This window comes from Neolamprologus multifasciatus, chromosome 17 (genome assembly GCF_963576455.1).
Source record: "Neolamprologus multifasciatus chromosome 17, fNeoMul1.2, whole genome shotgun sequence".
Lineage (NCBI taxonomy): Eukaryota > Metazoa > Chordata > Actinopteri > Cichliformes > Cichlidae > Neolamprologus > Neolamprologus multifasciatus.
The window spans coordinates 2,349,364-2,374,522 of NC_140455.1; the positions used below are offsets into that span (position 1 = coordinate 2,349,364).

The 25,159-nt window shown below is 42.5% G+C and overlaps 1 protein-coding gene across 2 annotated transcripts; it reads left to right on the forward strand.

Annotated features, from left to right (window-relative positions):
• Nucleotides 1-905: 905 nt before the first annotated feature.
• On the forward strand, nucleotides 906-25,123 carry nap1l1 (nucleosome assembly protein 1-like 1). 2 transcript variants are annotated; one of them, XM_085137822.1, is made up of 16 exons: nucleotides 906-1,049; nucleotides 5,012-5,050; nucleotides 6,051-6,139; nucleotides 9,732-9,834; nucleotides 11,927-12,068; nucleotides 13,229-13,309; nucleotides 13,637-13,765; nucleotides 13,899-13,970; nucleotides 14,043-14,182; nucleotides 14,597-14,742; nucleotides 14,841-14,860; nucleotides 15,334-15,456; nucleotides 15,578-15,610; nucleotides 15,686-15,736; nucleotides 19,446-19,482; nucleotides 23,271-25,123. In XM_085137822.1, the coding sequence occupies exons 2-15, from the start codon at nucleotides 5,034-5,036 to the stop codon at nucleotides 19,449-19,451; spliced, it is 1,152 nt and encodes a 383-aa protein (XP_084993948.1). In that variant the 5' UTR covers nucleotides 906-1,049; nucleotides 5,012-5,033; the 3' UTR covers nucleotides 19,452-19,482; nucleotides 23,271-25,123. The 2 variants fall into 2 exon arrangements, with proteins under 2 accessions (XP_084993948.1, XP_084993947.1); XM_085137821.1 differs by lacking the exon at nucleotides 19,446-19,482.
• The last annotated feature ends 36 nt before the right edge of the window (nucleotides 25,124-25,159 follow it).

The window sequence follows — 25,159 nt, forward strand, 5'->3', positions numbered from 1 at the left end:
GCATGCCTTTAGACTGTGGGAGGAACCAGAGCACCCAGAGGGAGAACTCACACAGACAAAGGGAGAACATGCAAACTCCACACAGGAAGGCCCTGGCCAGATGGTGGATTTGAACCCAGCACCTACTTGCTGCCAGGCAAGAGTGCTAACCACCGCACCCCATTACCTATCTCAGATTTTAAGTCCTCAATCTATAGAAAAAACTTTTTTGGGTGTGCTATTGTTCAGTGTAACAGCGGTGTACACACAGTTCATTTTTAAGCAAACCACCATAAAGTGTGAGTACGTTGTTGGGTCACCATGTAAGTGAAGTAAAAAGTAAGCAAAATTTTTTGCATAACACCTTTCAAGATACAAATGACAAAGTGCTTCACAGAAAAGCTAAAACATAGCTAGAACAGCTGAAACACACATTAGCATTGAAGTCTGAGAGTTTTTATGACTAAAACAGATACCGCCAATAAAAGGTCCCAAAGTGTGGTTTGTTGTAGTCAAAGAGGCTGGGATGCTGGTGAAGACGTGGTGATTTAACAAGGGGAGCACGAGTCTTGCTGGGGAAACTGAGAATGAAGATTATGGCAAAAGGACGAGCGTCACAACGTCCATGATGAGTGTAATCAGTTCCCCAGGTAGTGATGATGAAGACAATGGAGCTGGTAGCTGCTATCATGACAATCGTGGTATAAGATAATAACAGGAAATGACATGGTGAAGAAGTTTAAGACGCTGATTAAGAGAGAGTTGTGACGATAATGAATGAATGAGGTGATGAAGAGCAAAACCAGATGATTAGAAGACTATAAGGAGGACTGGAACGATGTTTCCTCATCCTCTGCTTTCCCCCCAAGGGGCAACCTCACCGCCGCCCCTCCCATGCACAGCGTTGCCCCGGTGATTGCCGGTTTACGTGATGACGTCGGATGTATATGAGCGCAGGCGGCGGGATCTCTCTCCCTTTTACCGCCATCGGAGCGGAGTCTCTTTCTTCCTCGAGACCGCTTCACTGCGTAGCGCCGCTAACCAAACCAGCCTCCGGCTAGACAGCGAAGGTAAGAGACGGGAGTTGGAAATGGCTTCGGCGCTAACGCCCCAAACTTGGTCGTCGTCCCCGAAGTTGAATTTCAGTCCCACTGTATGAGCGAACGGTGGCAAGAGGGTGACAGCGCTGCTTTTGCTAATGCTAGTCAAGTCAGACAGTGGCAGCAGCCATTGAGACTGGCTCCACCATGATGTGTGTTAACGTTACACGCGATTTGGAAAAAACAATAAAACAGCGTTTATGTTCGTCCGCTTCCACCGGACTGTTTGACCGGTCATTGCATTCGCAGAGAGGACAAAACGCTGGCCAAGTCCGGCACTTGTCGGCGTTTTTCGACATTTGTTGACACGTGTCTCCTATCTTGTAATTTTGGACTTGACCTTATTTTTATTTTTGTGGAGGATGGGTGGGTGGAGGTGGAGGGGGACTGTTCACGAGACTGAGCTTTACTGATAACGGCACGCGGCGTTTGGTTGAATTGGATAGTTGTTTCTATTACATAAGGGGAAGCTGGTTAAAACGTGGTGCTGGAGCGTTGACACCACTTCCTAACTGGCCCATATTTTCTAGTTACAGCACCGTGTCTGTCGAAGCTGTTCCTCCCACTTGCTCTGCCCGAGTAGTGCGCATCGAGCTAGCAGCACGCAAGCTAGCTTTAACTAGCAGCGCACACACAAGAGCTCTTTGATACTAGACTGAGGCAGGCCGGCTAAAGTTGGTCTGTACACTAGCCGGGGTCCGGCTTGTTTTATGTAGGTAAAATGAGTAAACGTTTCAACAGGTTGGCTGCCAAATGAAGCCGAAATGTGGTTTCAGCAGGCAGGCATCCACCCGGGGCTTTTTGTTAGTCATGAATGGGTCGACATGACTTCAGCATGCAACACGTGGTCGCTGGGCAGGGATAGTAGAAATGGCTATCTTGAGTAAGGGTCTGCCTTTGGGCCAGTTTGATGTTTTTAGGAGAATGTAATCAATTAGCTGCTCCGTGTTGCCATTAGTCTTCTCTGGGAAGACGTAGGTGGGTTTAAGTTGTCTTTTTTTAATGGCAATTACACACTAAACAAGGTGGCAGCAGCTTAAATCTGTTTTTTTGTTCAAATGAATCGCCACATATAGCTCTGGAAGCGCTGATGTTGTTATCACTTTTCACAGTGAAAAAACAAGTTGAGGTATTTTAGGGACTTAAACAATGAGGCATGCTGTTGATATTGACGCAGGTCGGCCTGGGCAATTTGATAGAAAATGCTCCAGACTGGTATTATCCTGTGCGTAATATGCCCAGGTCTTTTTTTCGTGCATTATAAGCCAACTACCCCAGCTAAAAACACTGTCATCTCATTCTGCACAGTGGAAGTTTTTTTTGTCCTAAGAGCTTTCTCCAGTACTTATCAATAATTTGGAGAAATAGAGAGTTGGTAGGGATGGTGGGTGTCATCCTAGAGTCCCATAAAGCACATGTGCTCTTATTATTCCTAGACACTTTCCGATTTATTCATTTGTCAGTGTAAACTTAAAAAGTGAAAGCCTGAAAAACGTTTCTTGCTATTCCAAAAGTGGCAGCCTGCAGGTTTCATTTGAAAAATGGGATGTAATTAAAATCACAAACCAGCCATCAAGGCAGGCTTCTCCCTAAATCAGTTATCCTCGGCAAGAGGGAAGAAACACATTGATCTGTCATGTGACTTTTCCAAGCTAAAAGTGTCACACCAGCTCTGCAGCTGAATAATCTTGGCGTATCGGCTGAATATAGCCCACCTGAGATAAACGGTTATGATATGCTGCTTTGTTGAAATAATTTCCTTGCTCGGTTGAAAGACCTACATAGATTTTTGGTTTCGATTCTAATTTGTCAAAAGTTAAGTGTAATAGATTATAAGCTCCTGGGCTTTAGTTCTTGAAGCCCTGCAGCTGCTAGTGTTACAGGCTAACAAGGGACAGATTTGCCCCTGGGATGACAGGTGAATGTAGTTAATGAGCTGATGAGTTGGGACAGCAGCAAGAACATGGCAGTCAGGAAAAGGATTATGGAGCTTTTACCATCATCTGCACTCTGCTGAAATGCTGTCGTGTCATTCATGTGTTGCTAGGTCAGTGATGATTCTTATAAAATGTGTCTTGTAACGTTGTCATGATAAAGTAGTGGTAGTCAAAGTCCATTAGACTTTTAAAAAATTGAATTTTTTTTTTCTTAATGGGGAAAAATACTTTGGCTCATGTGTTCCTCCATGGCACTCAGCTGCCTCTTCAGTGAGTCTCGGGTCCATCCTTTATGGGTTTTAGCAGTTCTTTTCCTGTTCCCTGGGACATAATTGCATGCAAGTCGCATCCTAGAGCTGGTGGAGAACTGGTTCCTGTAGTGCTAAGCCAAACTGTACCAGGCTACAGGAGTAGAAAAGGGACTGCTGTCAAGCAGCTAAACTCCTAGCTGGTGGAGTTGGAATATGTCTGTAGGGAGAGGCAACTGAATTGCATCACGGACCCCTAATCAGTCTCTCAGGGGAAGGTGGCCTTGGCTGAGTGGCAAGGGGGTGGGTGGCTAACAGCCAGGGTTGATCCCATGTAGACTGGGATGGGACTCTTAAAATAAGCATGTGATGGATTTAGACAAATCCTGAGTCTTTAATAAAAAAAATTTGAAAAAAGATGTTAATTATTTATTAACTTAATTATTTGGGGATGGGTGTGTTTGTAGAGATTAGTAAAGTTTATTTGAATATAGATCATAGCAGCTAATAGTAGCCACAGTGCTAAACAGACGGCTGTACTGATCGGCAAAGGACTAATGAGGGAAAATGACATTCATATGCACTAAAGTCATTTTCAGTCTTTTGTTTTTAATCAGTGTGTGAATGCCTCATAAGGCTCTGCTCTCTTTGATCTTTCATGAGATGCTGTCAGTGCTGTGTTGACTGCAGCCCAGGGTTCCTTTTATATGCATTTTTCATGCATTTCCTCTGGAGTGGAGGGTAGTGCTGTGTGTGCACTATTTTCAGGAGTAGCATTACTTATACAGCCAGTTTAGTTTCATTTGCATCAAAATGGTGAGGCTGCAGTTTTACATTTTTAAAATTATACAATAAAAACTATATCACTTTAGTTCTTTTGTGGCAATAAGAAGGGAAGAGGACTTGATATGAAGTAACTCGAGTTTTTGTGGTTTATTATTAGCGTTCTCTAACATCATTGTGGGGCGCTTATTGCAGAAATTTGTTTCTATTTATTTTTTTTTACTGTGGAGGTGCTCAGTAACATTCCAGTAGCTGTTTAACAACACGATGAATGACTGTTAAATTTAAACCAGTATCTTTATATTAGCTTAGTATTTGGTTGTAAACAGTGTTCAACGGAAATCTTAGTGTACTAATTAAAAACATGAATGCACATTAATATCCTCAATGCGCCCGCAGATACCTTTCCTTTCTGCAAGTTCTTAATATTAGTGGAAATGCCAGGCTTTTTGTTTTTAAGTATATTACATAAAATTGTTCAAAGTGATGGTATTCACCCTTTAACTGCTTACTAGAAAAAGATGTGTAAAGGTAGAGATGAGGCTCAACAGACGGATGAACTACTAAGAGCCGTATTTTGGTTGTGGTCATCACTCCTGAACTTTCCACTGTGAGAACAGAAGTTGCATAACATAAAGTGTGCTATAGCTCAATCATGTGTAACCTCATGCATGTCTCTTTGGTGCCCTCTGGTACTTTTACTAATTGCACTACACCTTTGTGTATGAACTTTCTGCCTATTGTCATTAAATGATTTACTCTTTGCAGCCAGTTTTTAAACTGAAACTAGTCATTTTGAGCAGGTTGTGTTAATAAGTTGTCATCTCCTAACCTGGTTAGGATAGATGCAGCTTTGCCTTTAGGCTGAACAATGTTGCAAAAAGCCTGTGTAGTGCACCCCTCTGGTAACAATAACGTTTCATCCAGGATTTCTAAGCTAACTGGTTCTGTTCTTTCTTTCTAGCATCACTTGAGACTCGGTTAATATGGCAGACATTGACAAGTAAGTACATTATGTGGTGTTGGTAACTAAAATTAAACATTTGGCCTCTCTGTCAACTCGTTTTTTTCTTTTCTAAGTTGAAGGTGACATTTTTGCGCTTGTAAGGTAAACCTTGAATATACCAAAAGCAGAACCATGGAGGGGTCCAGATTAGTTGCGGTAAAGCCTGACAAAGGGTTTGCTACAGGTGCTTCTGTTGGGACACCTGTCAAAGCATCCACACCCCAGCCTTTTATTCTAAAATTCCTGTGTCGTGGTTACAAAAGATATGAAATCGGACTTTTTAACATGAAGCCTACAGTAGTTGGACTTGTTTTTGGAGCCAGCTTCATGTGGTCATTGGAGGAACTGCAGTTTCTGGTACTGAGTTTTCAGATTCAGAAAGTGCCCCTCAGGTTAACTCTAAGGGTGCAGTGCAGTAGGAGCTCCTCCACACACCTCTCCAACAGCTAGGGCTACTTTTTTTCCCCCTTTAAATGTGTGTTTTACAGGCCACCTTTAAAACATGTATGGCTCTGTAACAATGGCCCAATCGGATGGAAGCTGTCTCTCTGACTCTTAAATTCTTCCACTCTTGGGCATTGATTTTTCACAACAGTCTGCAGCCTGATGGAAGGATGAGACGGGCTAGTGAAGCTGTGTTATGTTCAGTATTGAACTGTGATAGTGCTGCGTCTTGAAGTTGGGCATCATGTTTCACTGCTTTGAGCAGCATCATGGGTAAAGGCAGACTCCAGTTTTGTTTACTAGTGAATTTTTAGAGCTGCACCGCATCACTGCTGGCCCTCACTCAGTATCAGGATGATCTTGGGCAAGGTGTGTCAGCATGGCAGTTGGCTCTTCGTTGTTAGTCATGCTATTACTGCCACATGTGGCTGGCATAGTGGTCAGCCAAAAGATGCCAGGAGTAATTTGGCCAATCTTAAATGTTCCTTCATAAGTACTGCTTTGTTTTGGCTAACATTTCCACCTTCTGTCCTCCCCCTCTCTCCTTGAGCAGCAAAGATCAGGCTGAGATGGACCCAGCAGATATGGAGGATGTTGAGGAAGTGGAAGAGGAGGAGACGGGAGAAGATGAAAACAGCAAAGGTAAGGCAGTCTCAGTATACTTACAGTCTAGAGTTGAATTGTGCATATTCTGTGGTTTGGGTGAAATGTAGAAGTGGGGGAATGTGGGGTCACATGTGCCCCCCTCCCCCCAAAAAAGCTATTTAGCCAGTGCCAAAGGAATATCAATAGCCAAGTGATAACATTGAGAAGATGACAATTCAAACACTATCAGTGGGAGAACAAAGTGCCACATAAACTTGAATACAGCATAATAGACTTAACAGTTGAGAGCGCTGATCCGTTTTATTTTGGGATCTCGATGCTGTTTATGTATTCTTTGATCCTCAATGGATCCGACGACTCCACATATTGGCCTACTCCCAGCTTATTGTGGCTAGATATAGATTGCTGCTCGGGTCTATCTTTTTATAGCTAGTTTGAGCAGTCTTTTAAAAGCCAGACTTGAAAGAAGACTGATTCTGGCTGCCTACGTCTGATCTGTCACAGCTGCCGCACTTTAAGGAAATCTGTACACAAGACCTAGAAGCTGGGGGTGGATTATAAATGCGTGAGTAATACATGGTTGCAGCCTGCTGGCGTTAACATGCAGTGTAGACCCTCATTAAGAAATCTTTTGAGGTTTCACACATGCTGTTGTGGAACACCTGTAACTTGGGAATCACAAGCTCTGAACATGTTTGAGCTGAATGTAAATCTATTGATTACATGAAGCACCCCACGCCCTGCAGATACTCCTGTGCTTTATTGGAGGGTTTCAGTAATGCTGTAGCTTCTATCTTCAGTTTATCTGTAGTGTGTGGATGCACTATAGAACAGTTCCTGTGGTTGGTAGATTTGGTAATGATTAAAAACAAGTTTTTATTGCTGGTTGTGTATTAGTGGCACCTTGGTTGAAATTCAGTTACTACTACAGGTAGGGCTGTGCGATATGACCAAAATCTCATATCCCGATATAAGACATCTATCGTCCCGATAACGAAATAAATCACAAAAATGTAACATTTTCTGTAACTTCTGTGAATCTCGGGCAGCTCGACTTCCGTTAAGTGTTTCCAGCTGCGCGTCATGTAGCTGGAGTCGAGTGTTTTAACTGATGCATGAAACGATACATTTTTAGACATAAGTTGTAACGGCCGCCGTTTCCTTTGAGTATTTATTACACGGCGTGCTGCGGGGAAAAGCCTGTTCTAACGTTTGAGTCTAAGGTTTATTTTTTAGCACCTGGCGGCTCTTTTTTACTTCATCTGTAAATAATCTGCTCTTTAACGTGATTCAGTTTATTTTGAAAAGTCTCAACAGGATCTTGAGCTTTATTGTGAAAAGTTTATGTGGAACATAAACAAGCGGACATGCGATGGTGTTGCTGTCGTTGTTGCTAACGACAACGCATAAAAACAGGCGCTTGTCCGTCCGTAGTGTGGTTATATAAAATATAAGAGAAAGAAGAAATTAATGTAGCCACTACAGTGACCATCAAAACGATGAAAAAACATCGCCATAAACAGTTTATTTTGTGACACACGAAACAAACGATGGCGTAAAATGAAACGATATACGTTTTTATATCGTCATCCGATATATATCGTTATATCGAACAGCCCTAACTACAGTCGTTCCAGTAAGCTGAGCCGATAGACTTTGACTTGAGGTTTTGTTTGTTTTGGTGTGTTTAACAACATGGGCAGTTATAGTTGCTGAACTTGCCCCTGCATTTACATAACTTGAGGAATGTGCTACAACTGCTAGTTAACTTAATTCTGACAGTGCTGCAAATGGGTTTTAACATAATTCAAATCCCCCTCAGTGAGCCAGTTTAAGTGTGTATCCTCAAACCTCAAATGTAACAATTGAAGACTACAGGGGGATCAGTGTGTAATGGTGTAGTGATGCTTCTCTAAAACAATCTAATGTGGTGGTTTACACACAGGTCAGTGGTTCAGTTTCAGCCAGAGACACAAATCCATTTTCAGGTTTCTTCAGGAAGGTTATCCAGGGTTAAACTATACCAAATAAAAACATGTGGCGCTGCCTGCTGCGGTGACCCCTTGTCACAAGGGGAGCAACATTTGTTTTGTCACTTCATAACAGCCCCCTTCTTGTGTTTTTGCTCTACTACAGAATTCTACATTAAAGCGTCTGCTTAAGGAGCTGACTTTGTCTAAATTCAGAGAAGCTTATTTCTTTATTTGACTCAGTGCAGCATCCCAGACAGCTCACTGATTTTTGGCTTGTAACACAAGGGACATGTCCAGGATGTGCCAGCAGAGAAAAGTGACTTCCAGTCTTTTTAATCTTCTCACCTGCCAGCAGCAATCTGACTGAGCTTTGATAGGTGTGAGCAATGTGTCGGACACTTGGGTTGTACCATCTGTCACCTGTCTGGCTGCACAAAGGAAGAGCACTCTTTGACTGCTGAGCATATATGTATATGCAACATTCATAATGCACATAACCACACATCAACCTCTGTTTCCACACTTTAACCCTTTAAGACCTACCATAGAACCAAGTCCGCCAGAGCTTATATTATATTTTTACATGCTGTGGAGCCATTTTTGGGAGCATTTCAAGTTGCTATACATCAATACAACCGTTATAGCCCAAATTTTAATAATATGTCTGCATTAAGTGCATAGTAATTACATAAATTGCAAAAAAGTGCAATAAACTACAAAAAAATTGAAAATCGTTTTTGTTTTTTTAACATATTTCTAGTTAGAGAAATTTAAGAGGCTTATCCCTCAAAACTGTAAATACAAAAAAGTTGCATAAAATAGTTTCCCACCACAGGAAATTTATTTTGAGTGTCTTCATAGTTTTATTGAAATACACCAATTTTTATATACTGCAGGAAAAACAAAAATGAATATTATTGTGCAAATTTGCAAAAAAGCAGCATATTCATCAAAATAAACTATTTCCAGCAGTGCAATATGAGTCCTAAGCATCCCAGAAACGACACAGAAAGTCATAAAGTCAAACATAACTTTTAAAAACACCAGTATAGGCTCATGAGGCCCTGATGGTAAAAAAACTACATTTCCGCGAAAATGACGTCACTCCCAGTTTTAGGCAGGACATGGAGGACATGCGATAGTTCGCTCTGATGTCTACTCCAACGTAGGAAGTGTTATGAACAGCTGATCGGATCGGCAAAGCATGTTTCTGGAATATTATGTTTTTGTTGCTGCAAGTGCTTTTTATGCAGTTTTTGCAAAGCTGTATGTGGAAGGAAACTGTGACCGAGGACAAGCTGATGGCATAAGATGTAAGTACAACTCCTCCGGTTTCTAATGTAAAAAAAAATTATTGCACTAGCTCACGTGGTTGCAGAGCTACTGGGATTTAAAAATAGTTACGCAAAACAGAGCGTGCCCGCTCCGACCGGTTTTAAAGGGTTAAAGCATACAACAAGCAAAGTACTTAAGAGCACTCCCCCGAGCAGTGATGCAATGGTTACAAAAACATTCATAAAATTGTTATTGTGCAGCTCCTGATTTGGGTTTCAATTATAAATCTGTATATTTGAGTGTAGTTTTAACTCAACATCAGTTCTGAGATGATGCTCAAGTTCTGCTCAAAGATTTCTTTTCACTGTTTTTCTCTTCAGCTCGTCAGCTGACTGTCCAGATGATGCAGAATCCACAGATCCTGGCTGCGCTGCAGGAGAGGCTGGATGGTTTGAATGGCTCACCATCAGGGTACATGGAGAGGTGAGGGATGGCTCATTTGTCTTGCCTGAGCAGCACACAGGCAGCTCTGAATTGAGAATAATGTACAGACTTTGTTTTTATATAAAGGTTTTTATGCAAGAGTGGTATTCACTAAATTTTGTTCAGTAGATCCTGCTTTTTTCTTTAAGTCTGGCTGTTGGCAACTGTTGCTGTGGGCTTTCCATCAGTTACAGCAATCACATCCACCTACAATCTACATGCTTTAGCATACTGATGAGTATCTGAAATGGTGACTACACCTTGTTGAGTAGAAATGCAAATGAGATTGAAGTTGAGGTCAGCCACACCAGCGGTTAGCATCATCGGTACAGTCAAAACAAGCGAGTCATGAGTTGATGAGCATCTACCAGTGTGACACTACATGGCCCAAGAAATCCAACCGGGTTTCAGTGTGAAGCAGGTGGGCTTCTTACATTGAAGTGGGAAGCCTCAGCCCCTGGCGAGGTCAGCTATTATCATCTCAGATGCAATGAAGGAAGAACGCATGTTGAGTTTCAAACATCACTTTGTAAGGACAGCTGGTTTTAAATTGGGTATGCTGAGGCACATTACGGTGAGATGTATGGTAATAGGAAAACCATTTTAATGTGTTGGACCACTTCCAGACTGTAGGCAGTGAAACATTAAACAGAAGTTCAAACAAGACAAAATTGTCTGTTCGTATTAAAATGCAAAATCCAAAGTCTAGCACTGCTTTCTCAGTGTAAGTGGCTGTGAGCACCTGGTGTCCTTCAGAAAACAGCAAACCAGAGAGCCTTTAAAATAAATGCATACAAGGATGTTGTGGAAAAAGGACAGTGGGGCACTGCATTTCAGGGCATAGTACTGACATCAGTTGTAAATGAGGGCTGCTTTAGTGGGCGAATAGCTGCACAATGACTTTATTTTGTGTAGTCACTTGAGTTAACATGGATCAATTTGTTGCCTGAGTCCAGGAAATGTGATCACAGCTGATGTGAGTCATAGTTAAAATGAAAATAATCCAAGTGGAGGAGATACTTTTAACAAAAACCACTCTGAAGGATGCTTGCTGAAACGGCCACAGCTCAGTCAGTGGATGGGGCTTCTGAGATGCTAGGTTGTTAGCGTCGCTGTGCGTCTTGGCTACGGGGCTGAGCCACCCACTGCTCTCTTCAGCAAAACCATCAGCAAGCAGCTCTTTAATCAACATGTCGAGTGTTTGGCAGTCACCAAACTCACCGGTTGCATCCCAGTACTTGGGACTCAAACACGCGTTCCCCTGCCAGGCTAGTGCAGGCGTCTCTAATTTACCACGCTGCAGAGAAACTGGACTCTCTCTCTGCACTTCTGAGTCTGGTTAACTGTTCTGAGATCATTCAACAGATTCTAAAGATATAATTAGGATGTTAAAGTTGCAGGGTGTCCAAATGGGACCGCAGAGATGTGCACCTTCAAATGCAGAAACATGTGGTCTGATGTGAAAGAACAAGCAGAAAGAGCAGATTTGCAGGAGAATTTATTCCACCATCAGATAAATGCACTATATTGAAAGCTAGCTGAATGGAATCGGTAGCATCCTACAAAATAAGTCTGCGACGAGAAGCATGGATGTGATGAAATGGTTTCATATTTATTTCAGTTTACGTCTTAAAAATATAAACTGTCTGTCATTAAATGCAAACATGGAAGTGACCTTGTAAGACATGAGGAGGAACCCCTCCGTCTACAGCAAGAACCAGGCTACAAGTTCCCCAAGTGTCCACCAATAAATCTGCTAAAAAACGACGCTGATGTTAAGTGAAGCAAATCTGAATAAAAGCAGTTCTCAGCATCGTTTTACTGTGTTTAAAATGTTTTCTTGGAAGGCCATCCTGACTCACCATGGATCCTCTGGGGAGAGTATGTCTGTGCACTCTCTGCAGATTAACTTCTGAAGAGGGGGCCACTATTTGCCTCAATCACTTTCCCCCCGTGACTTAAAATTTTTTGTAAGGGCTCGAAAACGAATGCCAATCAAGTTGATATCCATTTTTTTTAACTTGGAGTTTAAATATTACTTTTCAATAACCAGGATTGTCCTCATGTCTTCTGTTCATGTGTCCTCCCTCAGTTTACCAAAGGTCGTAAAGAGACGTGTCAATGCTCTCAAGAACCTGCAGGTCAAATGCGCCCACATTGAAGCGAAGTTCTACGAGGAAGTACATGAGCTGGAAAGAAAGTATGCTGCCCTCTACCAGCCCCTCTTCGACAAAGTATGTTTTTGGTCTTGTGTATACTATGTAAAGAAGTCATGGTTTGTCACCACAAAGTCAAACTTACTGCGTATTATGTGTTCCAGCGTGATGCAGCCACTCTTTAGTCACTCACAGTAAGACCAGAAGCCTAATTTTGTATGGCTCTTTACAGAGACGTATGACATAAATGACAATTTAAAAACGGTCTTTTTAGAATGTATTTATTTTTATGAAGAACTGTTGAATCACAAATTCTGCTCTTCAGAAGAAACTCTCATAAGCCTACAGGTTGCATATACATTTACCTAAATATTGATTAAATACAAGAATCTGCTGAGTGCTTGATGAGGGCCAAAGCACTCGATTTGAACAAGACTTGCAGCTCTCACGTTGTAACTGGACATGAGTAGGTTTAGACCTGCATTGATGCCGATGTGTTTGACGCTTTCTCCTTGAGCATCATTTGCCTCGAGTGCACACTTCTGTGAAGCTACATCAGGATTTAGAAGCAGCTCAGGGAACTTAGAGCTTGCATAGAAAACGTATGGCTCTGGTCTGCTGTTTGAGCACGCTCCATGTGTGTAAGTGTATCTATAGTAACCATAGCTCTTTCATCATTCTTCCATCTGTGGTGGAGCCAAGAAAGCGGCTTTTCTCAGATATGCTGCAAACCTTTGATAATCTGGGACCAGAATTTTTCTGGGAAATGAAACGAGTTGTTTTCTCAACTATAAAAACAGTTCCTCTTAAATGTTAACTGATAGTGAAGTAAATGCTTTAAGCTGACTTGTGTTGAAAGGTTTGCTTTGTGTTGCATCAGAAGGTGATGAAAGAGGAGGTTGTAAAAAGCCCCTTTATGGATTTGGATCACACTGTTGTACTGCGTGTAACACAAGTGCACGATCCTTCACCTTTGCAGTGAGGTCTGCTTTCAAGCTGCTGTTCTGGGTTTTTCTGATGTCACTAATGCAGTGTTAAAGGCACCTTTTCCTGTAAAATAACACTGTTTGAAATGACTACTCTGCCATTAGCATCCAGAGGTCGCTTGTTCTCATACAACTCACAGAATGCAGGATTTGTTTATTTTGTAAGGACTGATTTGCTGTGGTATAACTTGCAGTGTAAAACAAATGCATGTGTAAATTTGTAATTCAGATGGTTCTCTCGTTTCCTCACAGAGAAGCGACATAGTGAAAGCAGCTTATGAGCCCACAGATGAGGAATGTGAATGGAAAGCGGATGAAGAGGAAGAGCTGACAGTACGTAAGCAGGGACAATGACAAACACACCTGCATGCTTACTGCATTTTTCTGCTTTCACATTTCGTACGTGGACCCAATTGTCTTCCCAAAGTGACGGCACAGCATCCAACCATCACTGATTTCAGACATCTGCTCTCAAAGAGTGGATTAAATCTGTACTATGGTGCTGCTTGTGAAGCTGGGTTGTTTTTTTTAAACATCCCCTTTTGGTCATTATTGTTCAGTGCTGTGTGGTTGTATATGTGGACAGGGCGTAAAATATTTTTTGGTTTGTTTATTCACCAAACACACACAAATATTTAGAAGAAACCCTCTTTTAACCAGGATGAGATGAAGGAGAAGGCCAAGTTGGAGGAAGAGAAGAAGGATGAGGAAAAAGAAGACCCCAAAGGCATTCCTGAATTCTGGTTAACGGTTTTCAAAAATGTGGACCTGCTCAGTGACATGCTGCAGGTATGTTTGCACACACAGAAAATGGGTCACAGACAGCGACGACTTCTCTAATTCAATGATCAGGGTTTGCTTCCACCTCCTGGCCATTAGCTGTATAACAGCTTTTCTGTGTTTGCTTCTTCCCTCCCCTCAGGAACATGATGAACCCATCCTTAAGCATTTACAAGACATTAAAGTAAAATTCTCAGATCCAGGACAGCCAATGGTAAGTGTGCTTCATACTTTAAATTGCTGAAACCAGTCTGTCTGTTTGCTCATCAGCCTCTTGTGTTCACAGAGCTTCACATTAGAGTTCCACTTTGAGCCAAACGACTTCTTCACAAACACAGTGCTGACAAAAACCTACAAGATGAGGTCAGAGCCCGATGAGAACGACCCCTTCTCCTTCGACGGGCCAGAGATCATGAGCTGCACAGGGTGAGTGTCGGCCATTCTTTCTTCTTTGCAGGTTTTTGTTTTCGAAACAACTTTCGATGCACATAATGAAATGCTGCCAAAGAGCTTATCAGTTCTTCAGTTTGGCACCTCAGCTGTCACAGGCTGATGGAGTGGTGCTGTTGAGTGGGCAACGTGGCAGCTTGTGAACTGACAGGACTTTGAAAGTCATACCATAGGTGCATCTACCAAATATCTGAGATGAGTCTGAACTCTGTGACCTCGACGTCACAATTTATAAATCAAATGTATACCAAACTGGTTGTTCTCCAACCAGAGAGGCAGAGGATAATTGAAAGTCCTTACTGGATAACTCATCCCAGATGCTTTTTAGATTTGCCACTTCCAATGCTGCCTCCTGACCTTGTTTCCATTGCTCCTTGTTTTTGACAACAGCTGCACGATTGAGTGGACAAAGGGCAAGAACGTCACATTGAAAACAATCAAAAAGAAACAAAAGCACAAGGGCCGCGGCACGGTCAGGACGGTCACCAAAACGGTCCCCAACGACTCCTTTTTCAACTTCTTCACCCCACCAGAGGGTAAGAGTGACATGGCAGAAATACCGTTGCTATGCAGAGTTTGCTCCAGTCTGAGTTTTGTTTGCATCGTTTCATTTTGATCTGTGCTTTCTTTGCAGTCCCAGAAAACGGCGAGTTGGTAAGTTGGTGCTTTTACACTGTTTCACCTGGGATGTCTTTTGATATTAACTTGAGCTTCTTTATATGAGACACTTCCATTAACCTCAAACATCATGTAGTGACTTAAAAACATGATTTGGTGACCCAGATAAGTAACTACAGTCAAGGTTGCCAGAGGGGCTGTGAATCTTAATATTGAGTAATACTAGAAGCAAAGCCGCTAGAGTTTGGCAACAAACTGTTTTCTCAACTTTTGATTTTGACAAAATTCAGATTTGATCACAAACTAACTCCAGCTGCATCCTGGCACATCTTAAAGGCAAACCTTAGAGACTGACAGGCCAGAGGATTTGTAATCATTTCTGTACCCCTTCTTCCCTCCAAGGAGGAAACGCACTTCAGATGCCATTTGTATAGAAATGCTGAATCAGGGGGGCTCTGGTTGCTTCTCACTTTGTTCAGGAAATGCATGAATAAACTGTCTGATTTCAGGATGAGGATTCGGAAGCCATTCTGGCTGCTGACTTCGAAATCGGCCACTTCATCCGCGAACGTATCGTACCCCGAGCGGTGCTGTATTTCACAGGAGAGGCCATAGAGGATGATGACGATGATGTGAGTGTGGGCATTTGATATCTTGGGTGGGGTTACAAAGTGATTGAGTTGTAAGAATTAATTCAACTTAAATAAGCATTTTAATTTGGCATGATCCTTAACAAATGTTTTTCTTTTACAGTATGATGAAGAGGGAGAGGAGGCAGATGATGAGGTAAAACTACCACAGCCCACTAAAGCTTACATTTTGGAAGTTGTAGACTGAAGTTGCCCTGTGCTGTGTGTTCAGGAAGGTGAAGAGGAGGCTGACGAGGAGAACGACCCCGACTATGATCCCAAGGTGAGAGGACATGTCTAAAGATCTCTGGTGCTGTGAGAAAAGACCTTACTCAGCAGTTCTCAACTTGGATGGCTCAGGATTTTCTTACTTAAGGCGATGGGTAGCTTCATGAGTCACTGCGTTCAGAATCTTTCTGCATAATTTTCTGTCACTGAGGATCCTGAGCTGCAGGTGGAGAACAGCTGATTTCAACATACAGAATACATACTGTCAACAAATGCATCTCATTTTACACCAGCTTTAATTTGCTTCAGCTTCTGTTCTGTTGTGACCTTGGTTTGGTCCTCTGGTTAAGACACAAAATGCATCCAGTTGATATTTTGTCTTTTCAGTGCTCCATTTTGACTTTTACAAGTTGTTGAAATTTGAATGCTGCATGTTGTTGTTAAAGCTGAAGTAACACAGAGTATGCCAGAAACAAAAGGACACGAGGAAAAAAAATCCTTCAAGTTTGTACAGAGTTTTAGCCAATAGGCTTTCTGCCATTTTTCTGCCACATTTGGACAAGATTTTACCTCATTTTTTGGTCACTGCCCAGAAACGTATCAAAATCTGCCAGTAAGCAGTTTACTTCATCACCTAATAAACAAATTCATCTGGAAACCACGTCAATCTTAGTCTAAACCAGGGGTCGGCAACCCTAGGCCCGGCACGCGACGGGTTTACTGATGGCACGACCATAGCTGCACTGGCCAGATTTTTATTTTATTTTTTTGTAATGGTGTAAACAATGAAAGGTGGTGGATGCTGGCCGGTGTGTAAAAATAACTCAGTAGTTTGGTGGCATCGCGGAGCTTCCACAGATTCAGTAACATTAGCAAGTGGTGGAGGCAGCAGGTGGATGAGGGAAGGGGAGGCAGGAGGAGAGACCCAAGGCGGTGAACTGAACTTCAGGTAAGAAGTTATGACCTGCAGTCTATCTGGGTCAGATATAAACCAAGTTTAGGTGGAGTTTATTTTCGTTGTGCTGACTTTTTACAGTCGGTTACAATAACTCGTACTGCGTGCTAGCTAGCATGACGGAGTTTCTATTCAGCTGGGTGGTGCTGTGATGTTACTGATAGTGAACTTTATTTTATTCATAAGGTTAGTTCGTAGAGTTGCCAACCGTCCTGTACAGACGGAATCATCCCGCATTCAGAGAAAATATTACGCGTTTTGTGTTGAGCTGAGAGGGGACGCAGTTTGTCCCGGACTTCAGCTACAATGAAAAAGACACAAAGCTGGAGTTTTTCTGTCGTTACGCTGCAGCTGTTCTTCTCTCTTTCTCTCCCCCTCCCTCTCCTGTTGCTACTTCAACCATAAAACTGATCAATGATCAGCTTTTCTCTCTTGTTTGTTTATCGCCCACTTTGCGCCAGAAAGAGGAAACCGGATGTCGCACTAAACAGCAGCATGTTTGATCAGCTGTTGTTAGAATTTATTTAATATTAATTTCAAGTATCAGCTGATGTTTGCTGGAGCCACAGCTGTAAAGCTGCTGGTCATGATATCGGTTTGGATATGTGGTGAGAGGGAAACATGAAGATGAAACCAGGAGATGTCCTTACTGAATCATCAGAGCTGAGCAGGTGATGGAGAAACAGGTTTACCTTTTAGGTGACATGGATGAGTTGAAGGGAAGTTATGAACTATTTCTGAGAGACAAATAACACCAGGATCCTTTTCTAAGTAGCTGACAGCTGGTAACTGTGCAGGGGCGGGTCTAGCAAAGTGTTGCCAGGGGGGCCAGGTAGGGCATTAACAGGGAGAGGGGGGCACAAAGAAATACTTTCTTATTTTCATTTAAAAAAATGTCTCGCTGTTATTAAATAATTATCTGAAGCTTACAACCAAAGTTTTTATCTGATGTAAAATGTATAGAAATCATACACATACCAACACGACTGAATGAAAACAAACGCTGTTGTGACAGTGATGTACAAAGGCTTTATGGCTTTCCTATAATACCTGGTGGGCCGGTCTCTAGTTAAAATGATTTTTTGTCCCAGTCCTTAACTAACAACCCCAACTACCAGATTCAACTTGTAATTGGCTAAAAATAACTTAGAGGGACGTTGTTAGCTTTCCATATTCCGACACTTCAAAAGCTTCAGGAGCTGTCCGCTCAGCACAGCATCAGCACCGCGGAGATACACGGATACATCCGTAGACTTGAGACACAATGTGTTTTTGGGACTTTCAGGTGTTTAGACCAATGTTTTCTTTTCTGATCAAACCAGAAATCTTTAATGAGCAGCTGGATTTGTCTCGCATTAACTGGCTGAGTTAATGCAACATCGAAGCAGCTGGAATCCACAGCTGTGCGTGTTCATGGAGCTGCATGTTCACCTGCTGGACATCACTACCTGACAAGTTTAACTGTCTTCAGAACATTGCAGAGGCCTTATTGACAGTATTTGGCTCTACATATCTGTGTGAGCAGATTTTCTCTCACATGAGTCCTCAGGTCTGAATGCTGGACACTGGGAGACCAGAGATCACATTAACATGTGTGTCTCTGTATTAACAAACATGCCAAATTGGCCCAGTTTATTTTTCTTATCATTGTTGTGAGGAGACCATAGATAGCATTTGAATTTTATGTTGTACAGTTCATTTGTTGTTATGGATAAAAAGTATTTTTTTTGTTTTTATTGTGTAACTTCATATAGTGTTATTAAATTTATTGCTAATGGAAATTTTAAATGGCACTCGCCATCAGAAAGGTTGCCGACCCCTGGTCTAAACCTTAGACTGGATATAAAACATTAATTTAAGTCACAAATGACTGCAATATTAAAGTCATAAATCAAGTTAAAGTAGGTGCTTTTCCCCCTCCTCATCCCATAGACACAATCAGACATCCCCCCCTCCCCCCCCACCCAGAGCTGCTGATGCTGCCTACGCCCCTGAACACACCAGCTGTGTTTATTGTGACAGTCCAATTATTACTACTATGTATCTTCACTACATTATGGTTACTCAGCACAGCGGTGAGCCAGACCACTTTGACTGAGAGTGACTGAGAGCCAGGGGTCCTTCATCACCTGTCAGTAAACATTCACTGCATTAGAAATAAACTTGAAAATGCATTTAATGTAAAGACAACATTATACAGTATTTATCAGTTTAACGTTGCTTGAACCAGCCGTCATGGTCAGCAGCTTTTAATGGGCCAGAAATTCTGTACCCATCTTTAACCATTTGAATAGAAGTGGGCATGCACACACCAAATGAAGTGCAAATCTGATGAGATTTGGTCCCACTGAGACACAATAACAGGTTGTCTCCTGCGGGGCTCTTTGTTCACTGAGATTCTCTGCATCCTTCTTGATGAAGGTAAAAAAACAAACAAACAGAGTAAACAAAAGCACTGGAAACGGCAGCAAGATGCATGAACGTCTGTGATCAATGGACTCAAAGTGTCCTTTTGTAGGTAGTCGTATTTGTAAGGCTGGGTTTTTGAGGGTTACCTGCATGACCTTGCGTGTTGACTCATTTGGCCTGAGACGAGTAACTTTGAATTACACCAAACTGAAGAAGCTGAGTTTGACACCACAGCATGTAAACAAGCATGAGCTCTGCTGCTGCTTTGCTCGACTAAAACATCTGACATTCTGTATTCTGCGAGTTTGGCTTTTTTTTTTTCTCCTATTCATTGATGTGTCTTCATCACCTGTCACTTTGGCATATTTTGTCAGCTACTCTTTAAATTTTTCCTCACTAGGTTTAAGTGGTGACTGTAGAAAAATAACCCTATCCTGGTAGGTACAGCTCATTAATTGTCAGCTTTCCCACCATCACACCCCCACCACCCTCCACCCCCACACCTTTTGGTTTTGGGTTATGGCTTTTCCATCTTTGTCTCTCTCCACCCTTCCTCGGCTGCTGTGTTAACACTATCCTGACTTACTAACTCACTGGTTTGGCTTTTTAAATTTTATTTTCATGAAGTTTAACCCATATTAGAGCTCTGCATTTGCACCTGTATCATTTCTGTATGTTGAAGCGAGCCCAACCTGCTTTGTTTTGTCCTCACCATGTTGAACTCTTCCCATGCACAAACACAGGCTCGTTCATCAGGGTGATGATTTGTTTGGCAAAAATGTCCTTTTTGTTTGTGTGTGAGTTCCCATTTAAATGTCATTGGTCTGTTCGTCCATGAACGTCCTTTGTTTTCCTTCATGACCTCTGTTCATCTACATGCCCCCAATACAAGGCTGCTGTGATGTCTTAATGTCTGGTTAAATGGCTCTCAAATGTCCCCAAAAGTGCTTTTAATTCTAAAGGACCTGTTACAATCCATTAGAAACTGGAGCTCCGGTAGTATGTGGAGAAAGAAGCTCAGTGGTGCAGCAGTGGTGTTGTTACAGACACGGCATTCGTTTCTTGAATGCGTACTTTGAATCGCTCATTAAAAGCCACGTGTGTTGAACGGTGGCAGCAATGACCTCACTCTGTAGTAATGTGTGTGGCATCAGGCCATGAACAGCTGCAGCGTGCCATCATCACCTCTGCAAGTGTGTAATGTCTACTCCAAGGACGTCCCACCCTGAGTGTGCCGGGGGCTTAATCATCCTCTGTGTGCTTTTTAAACCTTAATTTTTCCCAGTGTTTCATTTATTTGGCAGCTAATTGATTTGATCTAAAGTCCCTGAGTTTGTTTAAAGTGTCGACATTTGTTATTTTGAAAGGGCTAATGGAAAACGGGCTCCTATGGCAGATGTTTGGGTCTCTCCCAAGTTTGTACTGTGGATACGGAGTCCCATTATTCAACTTTGCTGCTTTAAAAATATATATATATTGGGGATGCACCGATACGGGTATCGGGGCCGATACTGTAAAATGTGTGTGTACTCATACTCGTAAAAGTTAACCGATACCATGAACCGATACCAACTTATTTCATTAGTCAGAGAGTGGCTTGTCATTTCTGTTGTAGTTGTTTAGATTGGCCACTAGGGGGACATCCCGCGCTAAACAGGCAAGGTTAGGCGAGTGAGACTGGCAGCTCCAGATAAAAAAGAGAAACTGGAGGCTGCTGTAGCTAGGCTAAACAAAATGTCAGCAGTGTGGAACAGCCAACTTTAATTCAGGTTTTGGAAAAGCGAAGAATTTATTTATTTATTTTTTTTATGTGGTCATTTTTTATTAAGATTTTATTTTTTATTGGCAGAGAATAAAATAAAACTTGTCTGCATTTATGTGTGTGTTAGAAGTATCGGTTTTTGTACTCTGTATCTGCAAGTACTCAGATCCAAGTATCGGTTTGAAAAATCCCAATTTATGCATCCCTAATATATATACCCCAACCATTAATTTAATTAACCAGTGGAGATTTGGAAGCTAAATTTTCAGTCACTGAATATCTGGCAGTTAGCTGGTTTGATGTTGGTATATCAGCCTCTAATCAACAAGTTACACAGAAATGTCTGATTTCTTTTTGTTTTAGTGAACAAACATTCTCATTATTTTGTCCTCCACAGGACTCATTATGAGATTATCTCACACGGTGATGGAGGCCTCGAACTGCAGTATTTGTCTGCATTTGTTGAAGATTACTGAGCTGAGTTTCTTTCCTCGCCATAAGTTAAACTGAGGACAGCAGATTGTTCTGTTGACACACCCCATCAAGAAGATCCACCAGCTCGTCTTAAAATGAGATCTATCATGTCTGTAATGTTTCAGAGAGATCTGCAAGCTGTCATTTCCTAAAGCACCAAGATACATTTCGGCGTTCTCAAACGGCGACGTTTAAGTCTCAGAAAAATGAGCAAACTGTTTATCTCATGAGAAATTACCTTTACCGGTCGTTTCTGGTTGCTCAGAATGCATCAAGTAGATGAGTAGAAATGCGTTTGCTGGATGAATGTGCTGATAAATGGAACAGAATAATCCTTTAATCCTTTGGCACAGCTGACAATAAGAATCAAAGTGTATTCTATGATGTTGGAAACTCTAAGATTTTAGGCTCACACTGATTTCTGAAGTGCTCAGTAACATGTGAGGGCTGAAAGATGGTTAATGTCTGAGGGTTTAAGAGTTGCATTAGATTGACATGCTCCTGGTAGATGCCGACTAATGTGCGTTAAAGCAGGAACTGTAATATTGCTGAAACTAGCAGGTTAGGCTGGCGTGTTGGGGATGCTGGCAGCTGATGGTTTTTGTGCAGTAGAGGCTGGTGGGTGGTAGTGGTCCTTACTCAGACATGAGCGCACAGCCCCCTGAAGTTTCCCAGCCACGACTGGGGTGAAGTAAAAATGACAGGAACCTCCTAGCTGTGTAAAATAAACACTTGCAATACCTACAGCTCACTCAGGGCTCTATAAGGCTACGTCCACACGTACCCGGGTATTTTTTGAAAACGCAGATTTTTCTATGCGTTTGCACCTTTCATCCACACGTAAACGGTGTTTTCGGTCACTGAAAACTGAGATTTTTTTAAAACTCCGGCCAGGGTGGATATTTTTGAAAACTCCGTTTTTGCATTTACGTGTGGACGAGAAAAACGGAGAAAACGCAGCGTCAAAGGTGTGCGCCTTTTTTGACGTCACACTGTACGCCACGTTATTGTTTCGGTGAAATGAATTTCTACAATACTGTTACTGTTAATTGTTCTCTCTGCAGTGTTTAAATGCTTACATATACACACACAGTTACTGTCCCTCCACACATACGACTCAGTTCTGCTTTTATGCCCCAGCTTTGTTTACTTTTTCCCACCGAGGCTTCTAGACTTCTGATTGGCCAACATTTCTGCACGGTTAGGAATATAGCGCCACCTGCTGCTTTGGCATGTTCCTAGCAGCGTTTTCCTTCATTTCTGCCTTTACGTGTGGACGGGATTATTTTTTTAAAACGAAAAATCTCAGTTTTCAAAAATACCCGTGTACGTGTGGACGTAGCCTAAAACTCCAAGCCATACACGTCGGGCTTTATTTGATCCATTTAAGCACTTTATCTGATCCATTTAAGCACTTTATCTCCCTCACACCTGTGGTCAGCTTAGCTTTCATCATGAGTGCTCTTACTCTTACACTCCAGAAGAAAAACTTGAAATGGCCATCTAAGGTTTGTCATTATTTTGCCTCATGCTGATACAAAAAGACATGGGGAAAGATTTATATGAAGCACTTAAAGGTCACAAGTTGCATATGATAATTAGAAGAAATGTTAGCTTAGCAGAGCCAGCCTGCTGCTAAGCTAACCTGCTGCTGGAGCGTCCCACGGGAGCACGCGATCCTCTGAAAGTCATGTCGCTTAGACTTTCAAATGTCTCACCAGCACCCTGAAGAATCCCTGGCCTGATGTTTATTTGCATCGATACTGTTTAACGAAAAGTATTTTCACACTGTCTGTCTGTGAACGTGTCAGTCATCACGTGAACGTGTCAGTCATCACGTCCGTGTCGTTTCTGTTGCATTTAAAAATAGCTGAGGTGAGAAGTTTGTAGCTGCTTGAGTGGTGGAGTGGCGTGACTGCGTACGTGCCATTTGAATGAGTCTGTGTGGAGCGGCCTTCATCTTAACACCCACCATCCTGTTTCTTACAGAAGGATGCAGCCCCCCCAGCTGAGTGCAAGCAGCAGTGAAGCCTGACCCGGCTGCCTCGAGGATCAACTGCACTGTAACGGCTTCTCAAAAGAAGAAATATATAAATAAAAAATTAAAAAAAATAGTTACTTACCGCCTTATAATGTTTTGTATTTTTCTTGGTAGAGAACTTGGAGAAAAAAAGGTTTCAAGATTTTTGTTACAAAAACTCATGGTAATATACTGGGAGCAGCGTGGCTCGATATACATAGTATTTTACTAGACCTGTTTTCCCCTCTCTTCCTTCTCTGTACAATAGTTAGACTGCAGGAAGATAACCTCCCTCAAAAAGCATGAACTTGTTTCTTCACTGCTAAACTAGTTTGGGTTCTTGTGAAGTCTTTTGTTGTATTTGCTCTTAGACAACAGCTGTGGTTTAGACGGTCATTGCGGCGACTCCGGTCTATATATCCTCTCCTCCGAGCTAAATTCCAGGTTGTCCCAGTGATTTATTTTAGCTTTTGTTTTCTAAACTCTTAGCGGGACTTGAGCACTTAAAAGAGAACACACAAAGCACTGTAGCATTTCCAGACAGGACGGATGTGTTAGCTGCACCTGAGTGTCCAGTCCAGTTTATTCTGTGGGATCCACAGTTGCCACCCCCTCACCTGACTTTTCTTTTTCTCCCACTCCCCCACAATTTCTTTGGGAATTCCTGTGCCACCTGTCAGCTGCTTTTGCTTAAACATTCTGGTAAACGGACTGGCTGGCCCCATTAGTGAACCTCTTAAAGAGTCTGCCATTCTTCCTCCGGACGGACTGTTAAAATGATATCAAAACTGACGTTTGCAGTGACGACTTCGCTCCTATGGCTCTCTACAGCCGACTCGAACATTCCTTATCTTAAGAAAACTCTGGAAGGTGGGGTGAGTTTGTCAGGATGGCGTCGTTTGAGGACATAGCCCCAATAACCTCACGCTTCAGGCTCCTCGAAGGCTCGCAGTAGTGTGGCTGTCGTCTTTTTCTATAGCACTTTGTTACTCGTGTGGTGTACCAGTGGTGTCCTGTCCAATTATTCAATGTGAGCAGCCCTTTGACTCCTCCCACCCCACACCTGAGGGGATGTGAGGGGGTGCTGCTGTAGCCCCGCTCTGTAGAGTTCAAGTTGTGCTATTTGGTTTAAAGTGCATTACCGTTGTCGAGGGAGGCACACGCGTCCCATTCAGGGAAGCTTTATAGGAACAGTGTTGGGCAGATGTAGCGCAGTGGATGACAAGGGGAGGGGGTGGAGTGTCAAGATTGGGCTCACGCCTCACTTTTTCCCTCTTCGGTTTGTTTACCCCCCCCCCCCCCCCCCCCCCCCCCCCCCCTGTAACCAATTCATGTCTCATGTGAACCTGAGCCCAGTAGCTGAGGTCACGGTTCATTTTTATCACTGTGAAAGAAAGGGGGGAGTGTGATAATGGCTCATGACCCACCCTGCCCACCAAACCTGCTTCCTTTGTTACCCAGAATGCCTTGGAAAAGGTTGTCTGAGCAATACTTAAAGCCAGGAGAGGAACTGAAATAAAACAGTAGCCTTGCTCCCCCCCAGTCCTTCAGCGTCCCCCCCCCCCCCCCTTTCTCTCCCCTCGGTTGTGAGAACAGCCATGTGTTGGTTGTCATTGGGGCATCATCATGTCCACTGTGGAGATCCAGGGTACTTGGCATTTTGCAGGGAGTATCCAGATCATGTTCATTGGAAATGGACTGACTGGATGTCTGTGGGGGCGTCCTTCTGAGCAGCTGTTGTCAAGGCAAAATGCTATGCTACAAAATACTAATGTACTCAATAACTGTACGTGTATGTTCATGAATAAATTGGTTAAACATGTATGTGATGGCTGGTTTGTAGAATATTTAAATCTGT